Source organism: Heteronotia binoei, chromosome 1 (genome assembly GCF_032191835.1).
Source record: "Heteronotia binoei isolate CCM8104 ecotype False Entrance Well chromosome 1, APGP_CSIRO_Hbin_v1, whole genome shotgun sequence".
Classification (NCBI taxonomy): Eukaryota; Metazoa; Chordata; class Lepidosauria; order Squamata; family Gekkonidae; genus Heteronotia; species Heteronotia binoei.
In genome coordinates this window covers 267,129,014-267,141,951 of record NC_083223.1, presented here as the reverse complement: position 1 = coordinate 267,141,951, position 12,938 = coordinate 267,129,014, and the positions used below count along the sequence as shown (strand labels likewise).

Here is a 12,938-nt window from a genome sequence, read left to right as displayed (position 1 = left end):
CCTTCAAACTCTGTTATTCTATAACAGGGGTGGCCAAACTTGCTTAACGTTAAGAGCCACACAGAATAAATGTCGGAAGGTTGTGAGCCGCACGACAAGGAAGGAAGGAAGGAAGGAAGGAAGGAAGGAAGGAAGGAAGGAAGGAAGGAAGGAAGGAAGGAAGGAAGGAAGGAAGGAAGGAAGGAAGGAAGGAAGGAAGGCAAAGAGATGGGAGGTAGAGGTAGAAATAAAACAATTTGAAATGCATTATCCAAACTGCCAGCTGGTTTGGTTTGGAGAAGTGATTTGAAGAGAGAAATGCCTTTTCCAAGCCAGCTGATGGGGCAGTGGAGGCTTCGAGAGCCACACAATATGTGTGAAAGAGCTCTCTAGCTGCAGTTTGCCCACCCCTGCTCTATAAGAACACTAAGGAAGTCCAGGGTGGCTACACAGAGGTAGGCAATGGCCAACGGCTTCTAAGGAATTGGCATAAGTCATCTGTGACTTGACAGTGCTTTACACACACGCAGGGAACAAGGGAGCAGTGCCACAGAGAATGTGTCTTTTTCCCTCTACCACGATTTAGATGGGTGAGACATAATCCATAATCACGGTCTACGTCTCTCACTGCCGCAACTCTGTTTTTTAGGGATAAACGTGTCTAAAGTTGTTTAAGTAAATAAATAACGTTCCAGCCATGGAACTTTACATCACATGTAGCTTGGCCTGCAGATTTTTTACAGTTTGTGCTTAAAAAATCAAATTCCCAAGCTGTCCTGGGTGCAAATGCTGAATACTTGGGCAGAGGCACCAGGCTTTCAACGGCTGGGGAAGGGGCTTCAGTCTTGGGGGGAAACTTGACCTGAATTAGGTCAGCTAGCAATCAATGCTGCATACAAGTTCAAGCTTCTAGTACATACTTTCAAAGCCTTTACAGGAGAACATAAGAGAAGCCATGTTGGATCAGGCCAATGGCCCATCCAGTCCAACACTCTGGGTCACACAGTGGCCAAAAAATTTACACACACACACACACACACTGTGGCTAATAGTCACTGATGGACCTCTGCTCCCTATTTTTATCTAACCCCCTCTTGAAGCTGGCTATGCTTGTGGCCGCCGCCACCTCCTGTGGCAGTGAATTCCACATGTTAATCACCCTTTGGGTGAAGAAGTACTTCCTTTTATCCGCTTTAACCTGACTGCTCAGCAATTTCATGGAATGCCCACGAGTTCTTGTATTGTGAGAAAGGGGGAAAGTACTTCTTTCTCTACTTTCTCCATCCCATGCATTATCTTGTAAACCTCTATCATGTCACCCCGCAGTCGACGTTTCTCCAAGCTGAAGAGCCCCAAGCGTTTCAACCTTTCTTCATAAGGAAAGTGTTCCAGCCCTTTAATCATTCTAGTTGCCCTTTTCTGGACTGAGTGTCAAACTCATTTGTTATGAGGGCTGGATGTGACATAAGTGAGACCTGGCCAGACCGGGCGACATGAGTCATAAAATGTAATGCCAGGTAGCAGAGATAAACTTTTGTAAGGACACAGACAAACACTAAGATTTTTTTTAAAAAACTTAAAATAAAACAGGCTTAAAACATTAGCGCTCTTGCAATATTTGCTGAACAGTCTCTGCTAACTGACAACTCCTGCTCTGATGAGCCTCAGCCAATAGAAGGAAGAGAGGCTTGGCTCAGTAGCTCTGCTGTGCGATTGAGAGAGCCTAGCAAAGCAAGCTCTGCCTTCCCCCCTTCCTCCCCAAGGGAGAAGCCTCAGCCAATGGAGAAAACAGAAGCTTTGCTCTGTACCTTCTGTGCAATTGAGTAAGCCTGGCAAAGCAAGCCGTGATGCAGAAGGAAGCGAGAGGCAGAAGGAAGCAGATGACAGCCAGTTGCTTAGGGGCCTGATAGGAGCCCTCCGGGGACCTGATCCATCTCTTGGGCCACATGTTTGATACCCCTGCCCTAAATTGCTTGGATCTATCATATCTACAGAACTGCCTCTTGCCATATGCTCCTCAGAGACCATTACACTACACTTGCTGGTAGTTCCTGGTCCCAAAATAATTTAGCTGTCTTTGATCAGGGTCAGGGCCTTTTCAGCCCTGGCCCCAACCTGGTGGAACTCTCTCTCTAGTGAGATCTGGGGCCCTGAAGGACTTGGCTCAGCTCCCCAAGGCCTGTAAGACTGAGATGTTTCTCAAGGCACTGAGGACAGCGACAGTAGCTGAAATCAATGGCCGCCCGGGCTATTCTCCCTTCCTTCAAGTTTTACTCTTTTCAGTTTAAGACCCGCCCCACCAAAGGTGAAATATAGATCGTATGCCAGCCACCAAGCCGAATGGGGGATAGACAAACAACGCCATCTGACTGAACTGTATTATATGTATTTTATTACCATGTATTTTGCTGCTGTTGTTATTTTATGTCTATTAACTCCTACTGTTACAACTTTGTCTACACTCTTTCGGGGCTTCAAAACCTCTTGCATGCACAAGCATGCTTACAACAACCCTGTAAGGCAGGCTGCTGATACCGTCCCCCGCTGCAGGCTGGAGGAGGGCGGAGAACGAGACCAGCTCTCCTTTGGGGGGATTTGTGGAAGAGGCAGAATTTGACTCCTTGGATCAGAGGCTATCCTACTAACTGCTACGCCAGGGGGCAGCCAAATTTCCTTAATACAAGAGTCACATAAAACAAATGTCAGAGGAGGGAGGGAGGGAGGGAGGGAGGGAGAGAAGGAGGAGGAGAAGAAGAAGAAGAAGAAGAAGAAGAAGAAGAAGAAGAAGAAGAAGAAGAAGAAGAAGAAGAAGAAGAAGAAGAAGAAGAAGAAGAAGAAGAAGAAGAAGAAGAAGAAGAAGATGATGATGATGATGATGATGATGATGATGATGATATTGGATTTATATCCCGCTCTCCACTCCGAAGAGTCTCGGAGCGGCTCACGATCTCCTTTACCTTCCTCCCCCACAACAGACACCCTGTGAGGTGGGTGGGGCTGGAGAGGGCTCTCACAGCAGCTGCCCTTTCAAGGACAACCTCTGCCAGAGCTATGGCTGACCTGAGGCCATTCCAGCAGGTGCAAGTGGAGGAGTGGGGAATCAAACCCGGTTCTCCCAGATAAGAGTCCGCACACTTAACCACTACACCAAACCGGCTCTCCGGTGAGTGAAGAAGGAAGGGAGGGAAACAGAGGGGGAAGAAGTGAGAGGTGGAACGAAATCAACTTTAACTTTAAATGCATTCTCCAAACCACCGGCTGGCTTGGCTCGGAGATATCATTTAAAGAGACAAATTATTTCTTCAAACAGCTGATGGGGTGGGGGTGGGGGCTTTGAGAGTCACCTAATACACGTGAAAGAACCGCTTGTGGCTTCCGAGCCACTGTCTGCCCACCCCTGGCTTAGAGGGAGTATTTCTTGTTGTAGGAAACAATTTATAATATTTGAAAATCAGTGACGAATTTGTATTCTCCCCGTCCCCTTTTTTTTTCTTTTTAATAAGAAAAAAAAAAACCGGGAGTGCAGCACCTGGGTTGCGGAACGTTGCGAATTCTTGCGCATGGAACGACTTCTCACGGCCTCCGCCGCAGCAAGGCCGCGGGGACGCCCCTGCTAGCAGCTCACCTCTCGCACACCCGCACCGTCCAGGCAGCGATAATCCACAAGGAGATGCTGAAGACCAGCAAGACGGTCCCGGGGCAGATGGTCATCAGGGTCTTCATGACGAAGCGGGTGTTGAAGTTGATCTTGTTCAGGGCCCCGATGCTGCGGGAGGAGGCGTCCGTGAAGAGCTTGCTGTGCAAGAGCATGACGCGGGCGATCAGGTAGAGGCGCAAGAACATGGGGATGGAGAGGATGATGTCCACGTCGGCCTCCGCCCGCGAAGCCGTGTACGAGAAGGCCAGCCGGGCCGTCCAAAAAAACTTGTACTCCCCGGGGATGGGGTGGATGGCGCACACCACCATCTCCAAGCTGATGTAGAGGATGCGCTCGTAGGTCATCGCGATCCGCCAGTCGTCGGCGCCGTTGTCGATCACAAAGAGCTGGCACCGGGCGGGAGAGGAAGGAAGAGAGTTAGAGACTGATCCTCTTTCCGCTTTGCACATATAAAGAAGAAGACTGCAGATTTATACCCCGCCCTTCTCTCTGAATCAGAGACTCAGAGCGGCTCACAATCTCCTATATCTTCTCCCCCCACAACAGACACCCTGTGAAGTGGGTGAGGCTGAGAGGGCTCTCACAGCAGCTGCCCTTTCACGGACAACTCCTGTGATAGCTCTGGCTGACCCAGGGCCATGCTAGCATGTGCAAGTGGAGGAGTGGGGAATCAAACCCGGTTCTCCCAGATAAGAGTCCGCACACTTAACCACTACACCAAACTGGCAACACACAACAGCACAGACAGTCCAGGACTGCAGAGCTGGCTTTCCCAGAGGCCTTGGCAGCGAGCCCTTTGGTTCCTGCCCTCCAACGGGTGCCCAAGGGCTCGGGCCTCTGGCCACAGCCAAGCTTTCCAGCAGGGCTCCCCAAACCTTTTGAGCCTGCCAACACCTTTAGAATTCTGACACAGCTCGGTGGGTGCAGGCACATAATGGCTGCCGCAGGAGGCGGGGCCAGCAGCAAAATGGCATGGTGACATTCCATTGATAATTGATTGTTTTAGGGTCCTCCATGAAACTGGTCTGTGAAATATCATGGAGGACCAAGGTCAATTAACTCTGTTATTCTTTCCCCTCTCCCTTCTTGCTTTATTGCTTGCAAAGTAGAAGTAGAGAGAAACGAAACTAACTTGAGAATAAGTAATCAGCACCTTCCCATACATTCCTCTTAGGGAGTACGACACATCTGGGGAAAGCAAGGACGAAGTCCTGATAATGCCATGAGAATGTAGACATTTATGATAAGTTTATGTGTGAGAGCGCATCCCTTGCCCCACCTTTTGGAATCCTTTTGAAGTTAGCCTTAAAAGTTCTGCATCAATGTATCTGTAGCATCACTCTCAAGAATCTGTTACACTGAAAGTATCGGTCTATCAATAAACGTACTCTTGTATCCAACCCGACTCGTCATTGAACCGGCATGCTTGACAGTTGGCCACCCCTGTGCTATAACATAAAGGCCCCCTCCACCACCTCAAATCAAGGATTCAACTTTGGTTTTAACAACCGGTGCTGGAATGAACATAGCCAAGACAGAGGGCAGTGCACCTGAGCATGTACAAAGGGCACCTCATCCTCGCCCGGTTATCCCCGAAACACAGAGGCCTTCCAAATCCCAGCTCCTTCTCTGCACCAAAACAAACCAGACCAAAAAAAGAAGGCCCGAAAGGCACCCCCAATTCCAAATGACTTGATCACGCACAATTACATGAGCGAGGGGCACGCACCCCAGCGCTAACCAGCAAGCGCCCCTTGAGAGCACCCCGCCTACCACCAGCCGATCACCGGCTTGGCACCGCGCCCGCTTGAACGGCAAACGCTCCTGGGGAAGCCGCGCCAGGATGACATTCGGTTGTCACAGCAACCGATCGGCAGGTTCACGCCGGGAGATGAAGCGGTCGGGCGAGGGGGAGGGAGACGGGTTGGAGTCAAGAGCGCCGGTTTCGATTCATTCCCGGCTGACCTACCTGCTCTCCCCCTCTCCAGGCCAATCTTCAATGGAGGGGGGAAAAGGCTTCCTTTATTATGAATGTGGCACCACCGGTATAAAGAGGCCCCGAGTGGAGAGGCAGCGTGGTAGAGCAGTTACAGTCTCAGATGAGGTTTGGTGTAGCGGTTACATCAGGTGGCCTGGTGTAGTGGTTAAGTGCGTGGGCCCTAATCTGGAGAATCAGGCACAATTCCCCACCCCTCTTCCATGTGCAGCTGCTGGTGTGACCTTGGGTCACTCACAACTTCTTTCAGAGCTGTTCTCTCAAGAGCAGTTCTCTCAGAGCTCCCTCAGCCCCGCCTACCTCACAGGATGCCTGTTGTGTGGAGAGGAAGGGAAAGGAGACTGCAAGCTACTCTGAAACAGTGAAGGGTGGGGCATAAGCCCAATCTCCTCCTCTTCCTCTCCATCCTCTTCTTCTACTTCTTCTTCTTCTTCTTCTTCGATAAGGGAAATCTGAAGTCAAGGGGCTAAGGTGAGAGCTTCACCAGGTAACCATGGGTCAATCATTTCCTCTGAGCCTGGCCAACCTCACGGGGCTGTTGTGAGAGAAGCTGCTGTGGCAGGGCACAGAAGGAGAGACAATCCCATGCATATGAGGCTCCAAAGCCAAGACACAGCTAAAAGGAGATGGGAAGAATTTGCTATCCTACCCCCCTCTCCCGCCATCCTGGCCAGGCTCAGTTTACACCAAGGAAGGGAAGGGCTGTGGCTCAGTGGCTCTGCTTGGCATGCAAAAGGTCCCCGGTTCGATCCCTGGCATCTCCAGCTGAAAGGGCCAGTTTGTAGGTGATGGGAAAGACCTCTGCCTGAGACCCTGGAGAGCTGCTGCTGGTCTAATTAGAGGCTGCGGCTCTCTTTGGTGTGCAGAATATCCCAGGTTCAATCCCCAGCATCTCCGGTCAAAAGGACCAGACAGGAGGTGATGGGAAAGGCCTCTGCCTGAGACCCTGGAGAGCTGCTGCTGGTCTCAGTAGGCTCTGTGTGGCTCAGTGGCAGGATCTCCGCTTGGCGTGCAGAAGGTCTCAGGTTCAATCCCCCAGCATCGCCGACTTAAAAAGGACCAGGCAGCAGGTGAGACGAAAGACCTCCACCTAAGACCCTGGAGAGCTGCTACCAGTCAGAGCAGGCAACAGTGACCCTGATGGACCCAGAGGTCTGGTTCAGTATAAAGCAGCTTCACATGTTCATGTCTTCCAGCTATGCCTCTGCTTGGGAACTTTCAATCTTTTTGCTTAAGGGGGAAAAAAAAGAAACGCTCCGGAATCTTTAAATGAGGCCCAGAACCACGGGGGTTTTCCCCACCACACCTCCCTGCCCTGGGGCATCGCAAAGACAGAGACCCAGCTAGAAAGGCCAAAACGGAGTTCCCCAGCCGCCAGGCAGGCTTGGATCTCGTTCTCTCCCTGACAATCTGCATGAACGGGCAGGGAGGGCTTTTCTAATGCCAGGGCTGCTACCGGGTTTCCACGGCAACTGCATCCTAAGCCCGGTGGTACCTAATTAGGTTTTCCCAATACTAATTGGTGTTGGGGGGGGAGAGGAGAAGAAGAAAGGAGGAAGGCGAAGAAGGAGGAAGGTGAAGAAGAAAGGAGGAAGAAGAAGAAAAAGAAAAGAAGATGATGACATTGGATTTATATCCTGCCCTCCACTCTGCATCTCAGAGTGGCTCACAATCTCCTTTACCTCCCTCCCCCCACAACAGACACCTTGTGAGGGAGGTGGGGCTGAGAGAGCTCTGACAGAAGTTGCCCTTTCAATGACAACCTCTGCCAGAGCTATGGCTGACCCAAGGCCATTCCAGCAGCTGCAAGTGGAGGAGTGGGGAATCAAACCCGGTTCTCCCAGATAAGAGTCCACTTACAATCTCCTTTACCTTCCCACCCCCACAACAGACACCTTGTGAGGGAGGTGGGGCTGAGAGAGCTCTGACAGAAGCTGCCCTTTCAACGACAACCTCTGCCAGAGCTACGGCTGACCCAAGGCCATTCCAGCAGCTGCAAGTGGAGGAGTGGGGAATCAAACCCTGTTCTCCCAGATAAGAGTCCACTTACAATCTCCTTTACCTTCCCACCCCCACAACAGACACCTTGTGAGGGAGGTGGGGCTGAGAGAGCTCTGACAGAAGCTGCCCTTTCAAGGACAACCTCTGCCAGAGCTATGGCTGACCCAAGGCCATTCCAGCAGCTGCAGGTGGAGGAGTGGGGAATCAAACCGCGTTCTCCCAGGTAAGAGTCCACTTACAATCTCCTTTACCTTCCCATCCCCACAACAGACACCTTGTGAGGTAGGTGGGGCTGAGAGAGCTCTGACAGAAGCTGCCCTTTCAGGGACAACCTCTGTCAGAGCTACGGCTGACCCAAGGTCATTCCAGCAGCTGCAAGTGGAGGAGTGGGGGAATCAAACCTGGTTCTCCCAGATAAAAGTCCACGCACTTCACCACTACACCAAACTGGCTCTCTGAGAGAAGAAAGAGAAAAGAGCACGGAAGAACCTCCGCCTGTGCAGCAAAAACATCAAGCAGTTTTGTGGGCTGGCTTGTACGCTCAGTCCAAATCTACCCAGATGATGCCTGGCAAACTTTATGGAAGCACGGTAGTCTTCTACACTTGCTGTCTTTTATTTATTTTTACTTGTTGACGTTACTCACAGTCTGCCTAACTCACGTGGACATACGTTTCTCAGGGGGAATACGTTTCCCAGTTTGGTGTAGTGGTTAAGTGTGAGACTCTTATCTGGGAGAACCGGGTTTGATTCCCCACTTCTCCACTTGCACCTGCTGGAATGGCCTTGGGTCAGCCAGAGCTCTGGCAGAGGTTGTCCTTGAAAGGGCAGCTGCTGTGAGAGCCCTCTCAGCCCCACCCACCTCACAGGGTGTCTGTTGTGGGGGAGGAAGATAAAAGAGATTGTGAGACGCTCCGAGTCTGTGATTCAGAGAGAAGGGCAGGGTATAAATCTGCAATTCTTCTTCTCTAGGGCAGGGGTGGCCAAACTGTGTGTGGCTCAGGAGCCAAATGTAGCTCTTTTACACATATTGTGTGGCTCTTGAAGACTCCATTGGCCTGCTCGGAAAAGGCATTTCTCTCTTTAAATCACTGCTCCAAGCCAAGCCAGCCGGTTCCTTATGGCTCTCAAACATTCGACGTTCACGTCTTGCACCTCTCAGACATGTGACGTCGATTCTGTGTGGCTCTTACATTAAGCACGTTCGGCCACCCCTGCTCGAGGCTGATCCTGCACAGAGCAGTGGGTTGGACTAGATGGCCTCTATGGTCCCTCCCGACTTCATGAGTCTATGATTCTAACGCTTGTCCCGCTCGTGCTGGTTCACTGTCACCGCAGAGCGACAAAGTTAATGTTCAGAATCATACTGGAAGTGGTCTCTGCCGTTGCAGGGGGCGATGCCTGCAATTATTGCAGGTGGCCAGGAGAGGGAGCACTGCCATGTTTTTGAGGTTGGCCTGTGGCGCAGAGTGTTAAAGCTGCAGTACTGCAGTCCTAAGCTCTGCTCATGACCTGAGTTCGATCCCCGGTGGAAGCTGGGTTTTCAGGTAGGCGGCTCGAGGATTTTGTCATCATTGACATTTTTGAAAATTGCTCTTTATCTGTGTGCTGCTATTACAGCTAGCAAGAGCCCAGTGGTGCAGAGTGGTAAAGCTGCAGTACTGCAGTCGGTGCCCTCCGCTCACGACCTGAGTTCGATCCCCGGTGGAAGCTGGGTTTTCAGGTAGCCAGCTCGAGGTTGACTCAGCCTTCCATCCTTCTGAGATCGGTCAAAGGAGTACCCAGCTTGCTGGGGGGAAAGTCTAGATGGCAAACCAGCCCGTAAAAAAGTCTGCTGTGAAAACGTTGCAAAAGCAACGTTACCCCAGAGTCGGAAACGACTGGTGCTTGCACAGGGGACCTTTCCTTTCCTATATGGCTGCAGGCCTGGGGGGGTGCATGAAGTAACCCCTTCCTGCTGATAATGACAAGATACACCCTCTTGAAACAAAGAGAAAAGTGCTACCTACCAGCGTTCCCTCTAAGCTGAAGTTAGTGTGAGCTAGCTCAGTGTTTTTTAGCCTCTGGCTCATGCATTTTTGTCTTAGCTCAGGAAAAATGGCCCCACAGCAAATTAATTTATGCAGTAACTGATGTCTTTATGCAGTAACTGACATCTTTAATGCCAGTAGGCAGGCCTCATTTTGGCCAGCAGCTCACAGGAGCAGAGCTCCAGAATCTCTACATTTTATTGTGCTCTTTCTTTCTCTCTCCCCCCCCCCCCAACACTTGCTTCTGGGCTCCATTGTTCAAGCTCCCTGTGAGAATTTTGCTGTACTCTAAGATTTGACAAACTTTCTAATATTGTCCTCCCCACACACACACACACAAAAAAATGGGAAAGTAACCAAAACAAATCAAGCAGACGGATGGAAATCTTCCTCGTGCCACTGCAGCCGCACAAGAGAAAGCAATTTTAAAAATATGACAGGGCGGAGTAAGGTTTTCTTATGACAATTACAATCCAAGAAGCATTTTAAGGTAGATGCTGAACTGCTATAATTTCGTGCACCTTCCAGTGATGCTAGGGGTGTGCGGCAGATGCAAATGAGTTGCGCTAATGAGCTCCGGCACCTCTTTCACTACAAAATGACAGATAAGGTTCTGTTCAGTACCGGATGGGGCTGTGGCTCAGTGGGTATGGCATCTGTATGGCATGCAGAAGGTCCCAGGTTCAATCCCCGGCATCTCCAGTTAAAGAGATCAAGCAGCCGGTGATGAGAAAGACCTCCGCCTGTGACCCTGGAGAACCACTGCCAGTGTAGCATTTATGGCTCAGTGGTAGAGCCTCTGCTTGGCATTGCAGAGGTTCTCAGATCCAATCCCCAGCATCTCCAGTTAAAGGACCAGGCGATAGGTGATGTGAAAGACCTCTGCCTGAAACCCCGGAGAGCTGCTTCCAGTCTGAGCAGGGGCTGTGGCTCAATGGCAGAGCCTCTGCTTGGCATGCAGAAGGTCCCAGGTTCAATCCCCGCCATCTCCAGTTAAAAGGACCAGGCAGGAGGTGATGGGAAAGACCTCCACCTGTCTGAGCAGGGGCTGCGTCTCAGTGGAAGAACCTCTGCTTTGTATACAGAAGGTCCCCAGGCTTAACCACGACACCAAACTGGCTCTCCACCGCCACCCCCCATCCTCAAAACCTCCTTGTGTTCTCGATGCTCGTAGCATCAAAACAGATCACGGAGCAAACCCAGAGAAGAAGAAGATGAAGAAGATATTGGATTTATATCCCGCCTGCCGCTCCAAATCTGAGTCTCAGAGCAGCTCGCAGTCTCCTTTACTTTCCTCCCCAACAACAGACACCCTGTGAGGCGGGTGGGGCTGAGAGGGCTCTCACAGCAGCTGCCCTTTCAAGGAGGGAGATGAACGGCTTCCTTCTCCCATTGCAACTCCTCCCCGACCACGAGAGCGCAGACATTTAAAAACGTTCACGCCACCGGCTAGTGGCTGCCGTGGGATTGCATTTCATTCCCGCAGCAGAACATGAGAAGCCTGCTTGGAATCACCCGGAGCGAAGTGCTAATTAATGAGAAGAGGAGAAGAAGAAGTAGAAGAGAGGGTGTGCGGAGTGTCAGGATTCCCTGCCCCCCTCCGGAGCGCGACTTCAGCTACTCTATAGCCCAAGAAGCTTTTCCGGCTGTAAGAACATAAGAGAAGCCATGTTGGATCAGGCCAATGGCCCATCCAGCCCAACACTCTGTGTCACACAGTGGCCATAAGAACATGAGAGAAGCCATGTTGGATCAGGCCAGTGGCCCATCCAGTCCAACACTCTGTGTCACACAGTGGCCATGAGAACATAAGAGAAGCCATGTTGGATCAGGCCAATGGCCCATCCAGCCCAACACTCTATGTCACACAGCGGCCAAAAAAACCCCAGGTGCCATCAGGAGGTCCACCACTGGGGCCAGGACACTGGAAGCCCTCCCACTGTGCCCTCCCCAAGCACCCAGAATACAGAGCATCACTGCCCCTGTTACGATCCTGGGCCTAGGGAGGCCTGCTTAGGAGTTACTGGGAAGAGCCTACATTCCCCAAGATCCCTTTTGTCCCTCTGATTGGGTGGCCAGGTTTTGGAAGGAAACTGGCCCAGAGAGGGGTGGGACCTGGGAAGAGAACATTAAAAGGCGAAGCCCAGGAATGGGGAGGGTGTTCTTTTCCTAGGAGGCAGAGCTGAGGAAGAGCTGCTGCCAGGAAGAGACCCTTGCCCTGTGAGGAAGGGTGAGTAGGCCCAGGTCTGACTGACAGGGACAGTAAGTTCAGACGCATTAGGGCATTTGGTTATTTTTCCCTTCACTCCTTTTACTGTTTTATGCCCCTTGTTTGTTACATTGCACTGACCTTTTAAATAAACCCTTTTTTCCCCCGTTGTTCCCTCTGCCTGGTCCTCACGCCTATCGTTTGGCCTCAGCTAAGGGAGGCCTGGAAGGGCTTGGGAGGGAACTCGGGGCCTTCTCAAGGGAGACCCTTAACCCAGAGCGCTGGCAGCAATTGGTCAGACCCCTCTGAGTTGTGACAGCCCCAGAGTCCCAACGATAAGCTGTGGCTAAGAGCCACTGATGGGCCTCTGCTCCATATGCTTATCTTGAAGCCAGTTATAAGGAACATAAGAGAAGCCAAATGTCAGGGAGAGCACAGACCCGGGATATTTACAGTTGAGGAGCGTGTGTGCAGGATGGCACAGCTCACTGGCAAAGCACATGCTTTCTATGCGCCGAGCTGCAAAGATCAGTCCCCTACAGGCCTGCAGCCACGGGAGAGGGGGCTGTGGGGGCACTTCCAGGGGGCCTCCAGCATGCAGTCTGCTTTTTTCGTTTTCTTTTTTCCACGGCTGAGCCAGCGAAGCGTCATCGGTGGCAGCCGGGGCCAGGAGAGCTGAGCAGGGTGCAGGGCACTGGAGCAGCAAACGCAACAAGTGGAGAGGAGGGAAGCGGAGGAAGCCCAGTGGAATGGGCTGGGGAGGGGGACGGATGGATGGAACTGCCGGCTGCAAAGCGCCAGGCTGGTCTAGAGGGAGGTGAAAGGAAAGCCCTTCTGCTAGCCCGCAAGGTCCAGAGGAGGGCGATGAAGATGGCGACGGGTCTGGAGACCGAGTCCTGTGAGGAAAGGTTGAAGGAGCTGGGCGTGCTTTGCCTGGAGAGGAGGCGGCTGAGAGGTGATACGATCACCATCTTCAAGTCCTTGAAGGGCTGTCATCTAGAGGATGGTGTGGAATTGTTTTCTGTGGCCCCGGAAGGTAGGACCAGAACCCGCAGGTTGAAATCAA

The 12,938-nt window shown here is 51.6% G+C and overlaps 1 protein-coding gene across 1 annotated transcript in view; it reads right to left on the bottom strand.

The window, feature by feature from the left end:
* Positions 1-12,938, bottom strand: part of KCNN3 (potassium calcium-activated channel subfamily N member 3) — a 220,184-nt gene that overhangs the window by 126,277 nt on the left and 80,969 nt on the right. The window contains exon 3 of the mRNA XM_060255425.1: positions 3,605-4,023. Within this exon, the coding sequence (XP_060111408.1) occupies positions 3,605-4,023 (419 nt within the window). The remainder of the gene's footprint in view (positions 1-3,604; positions 4,024-12,938) is intronic.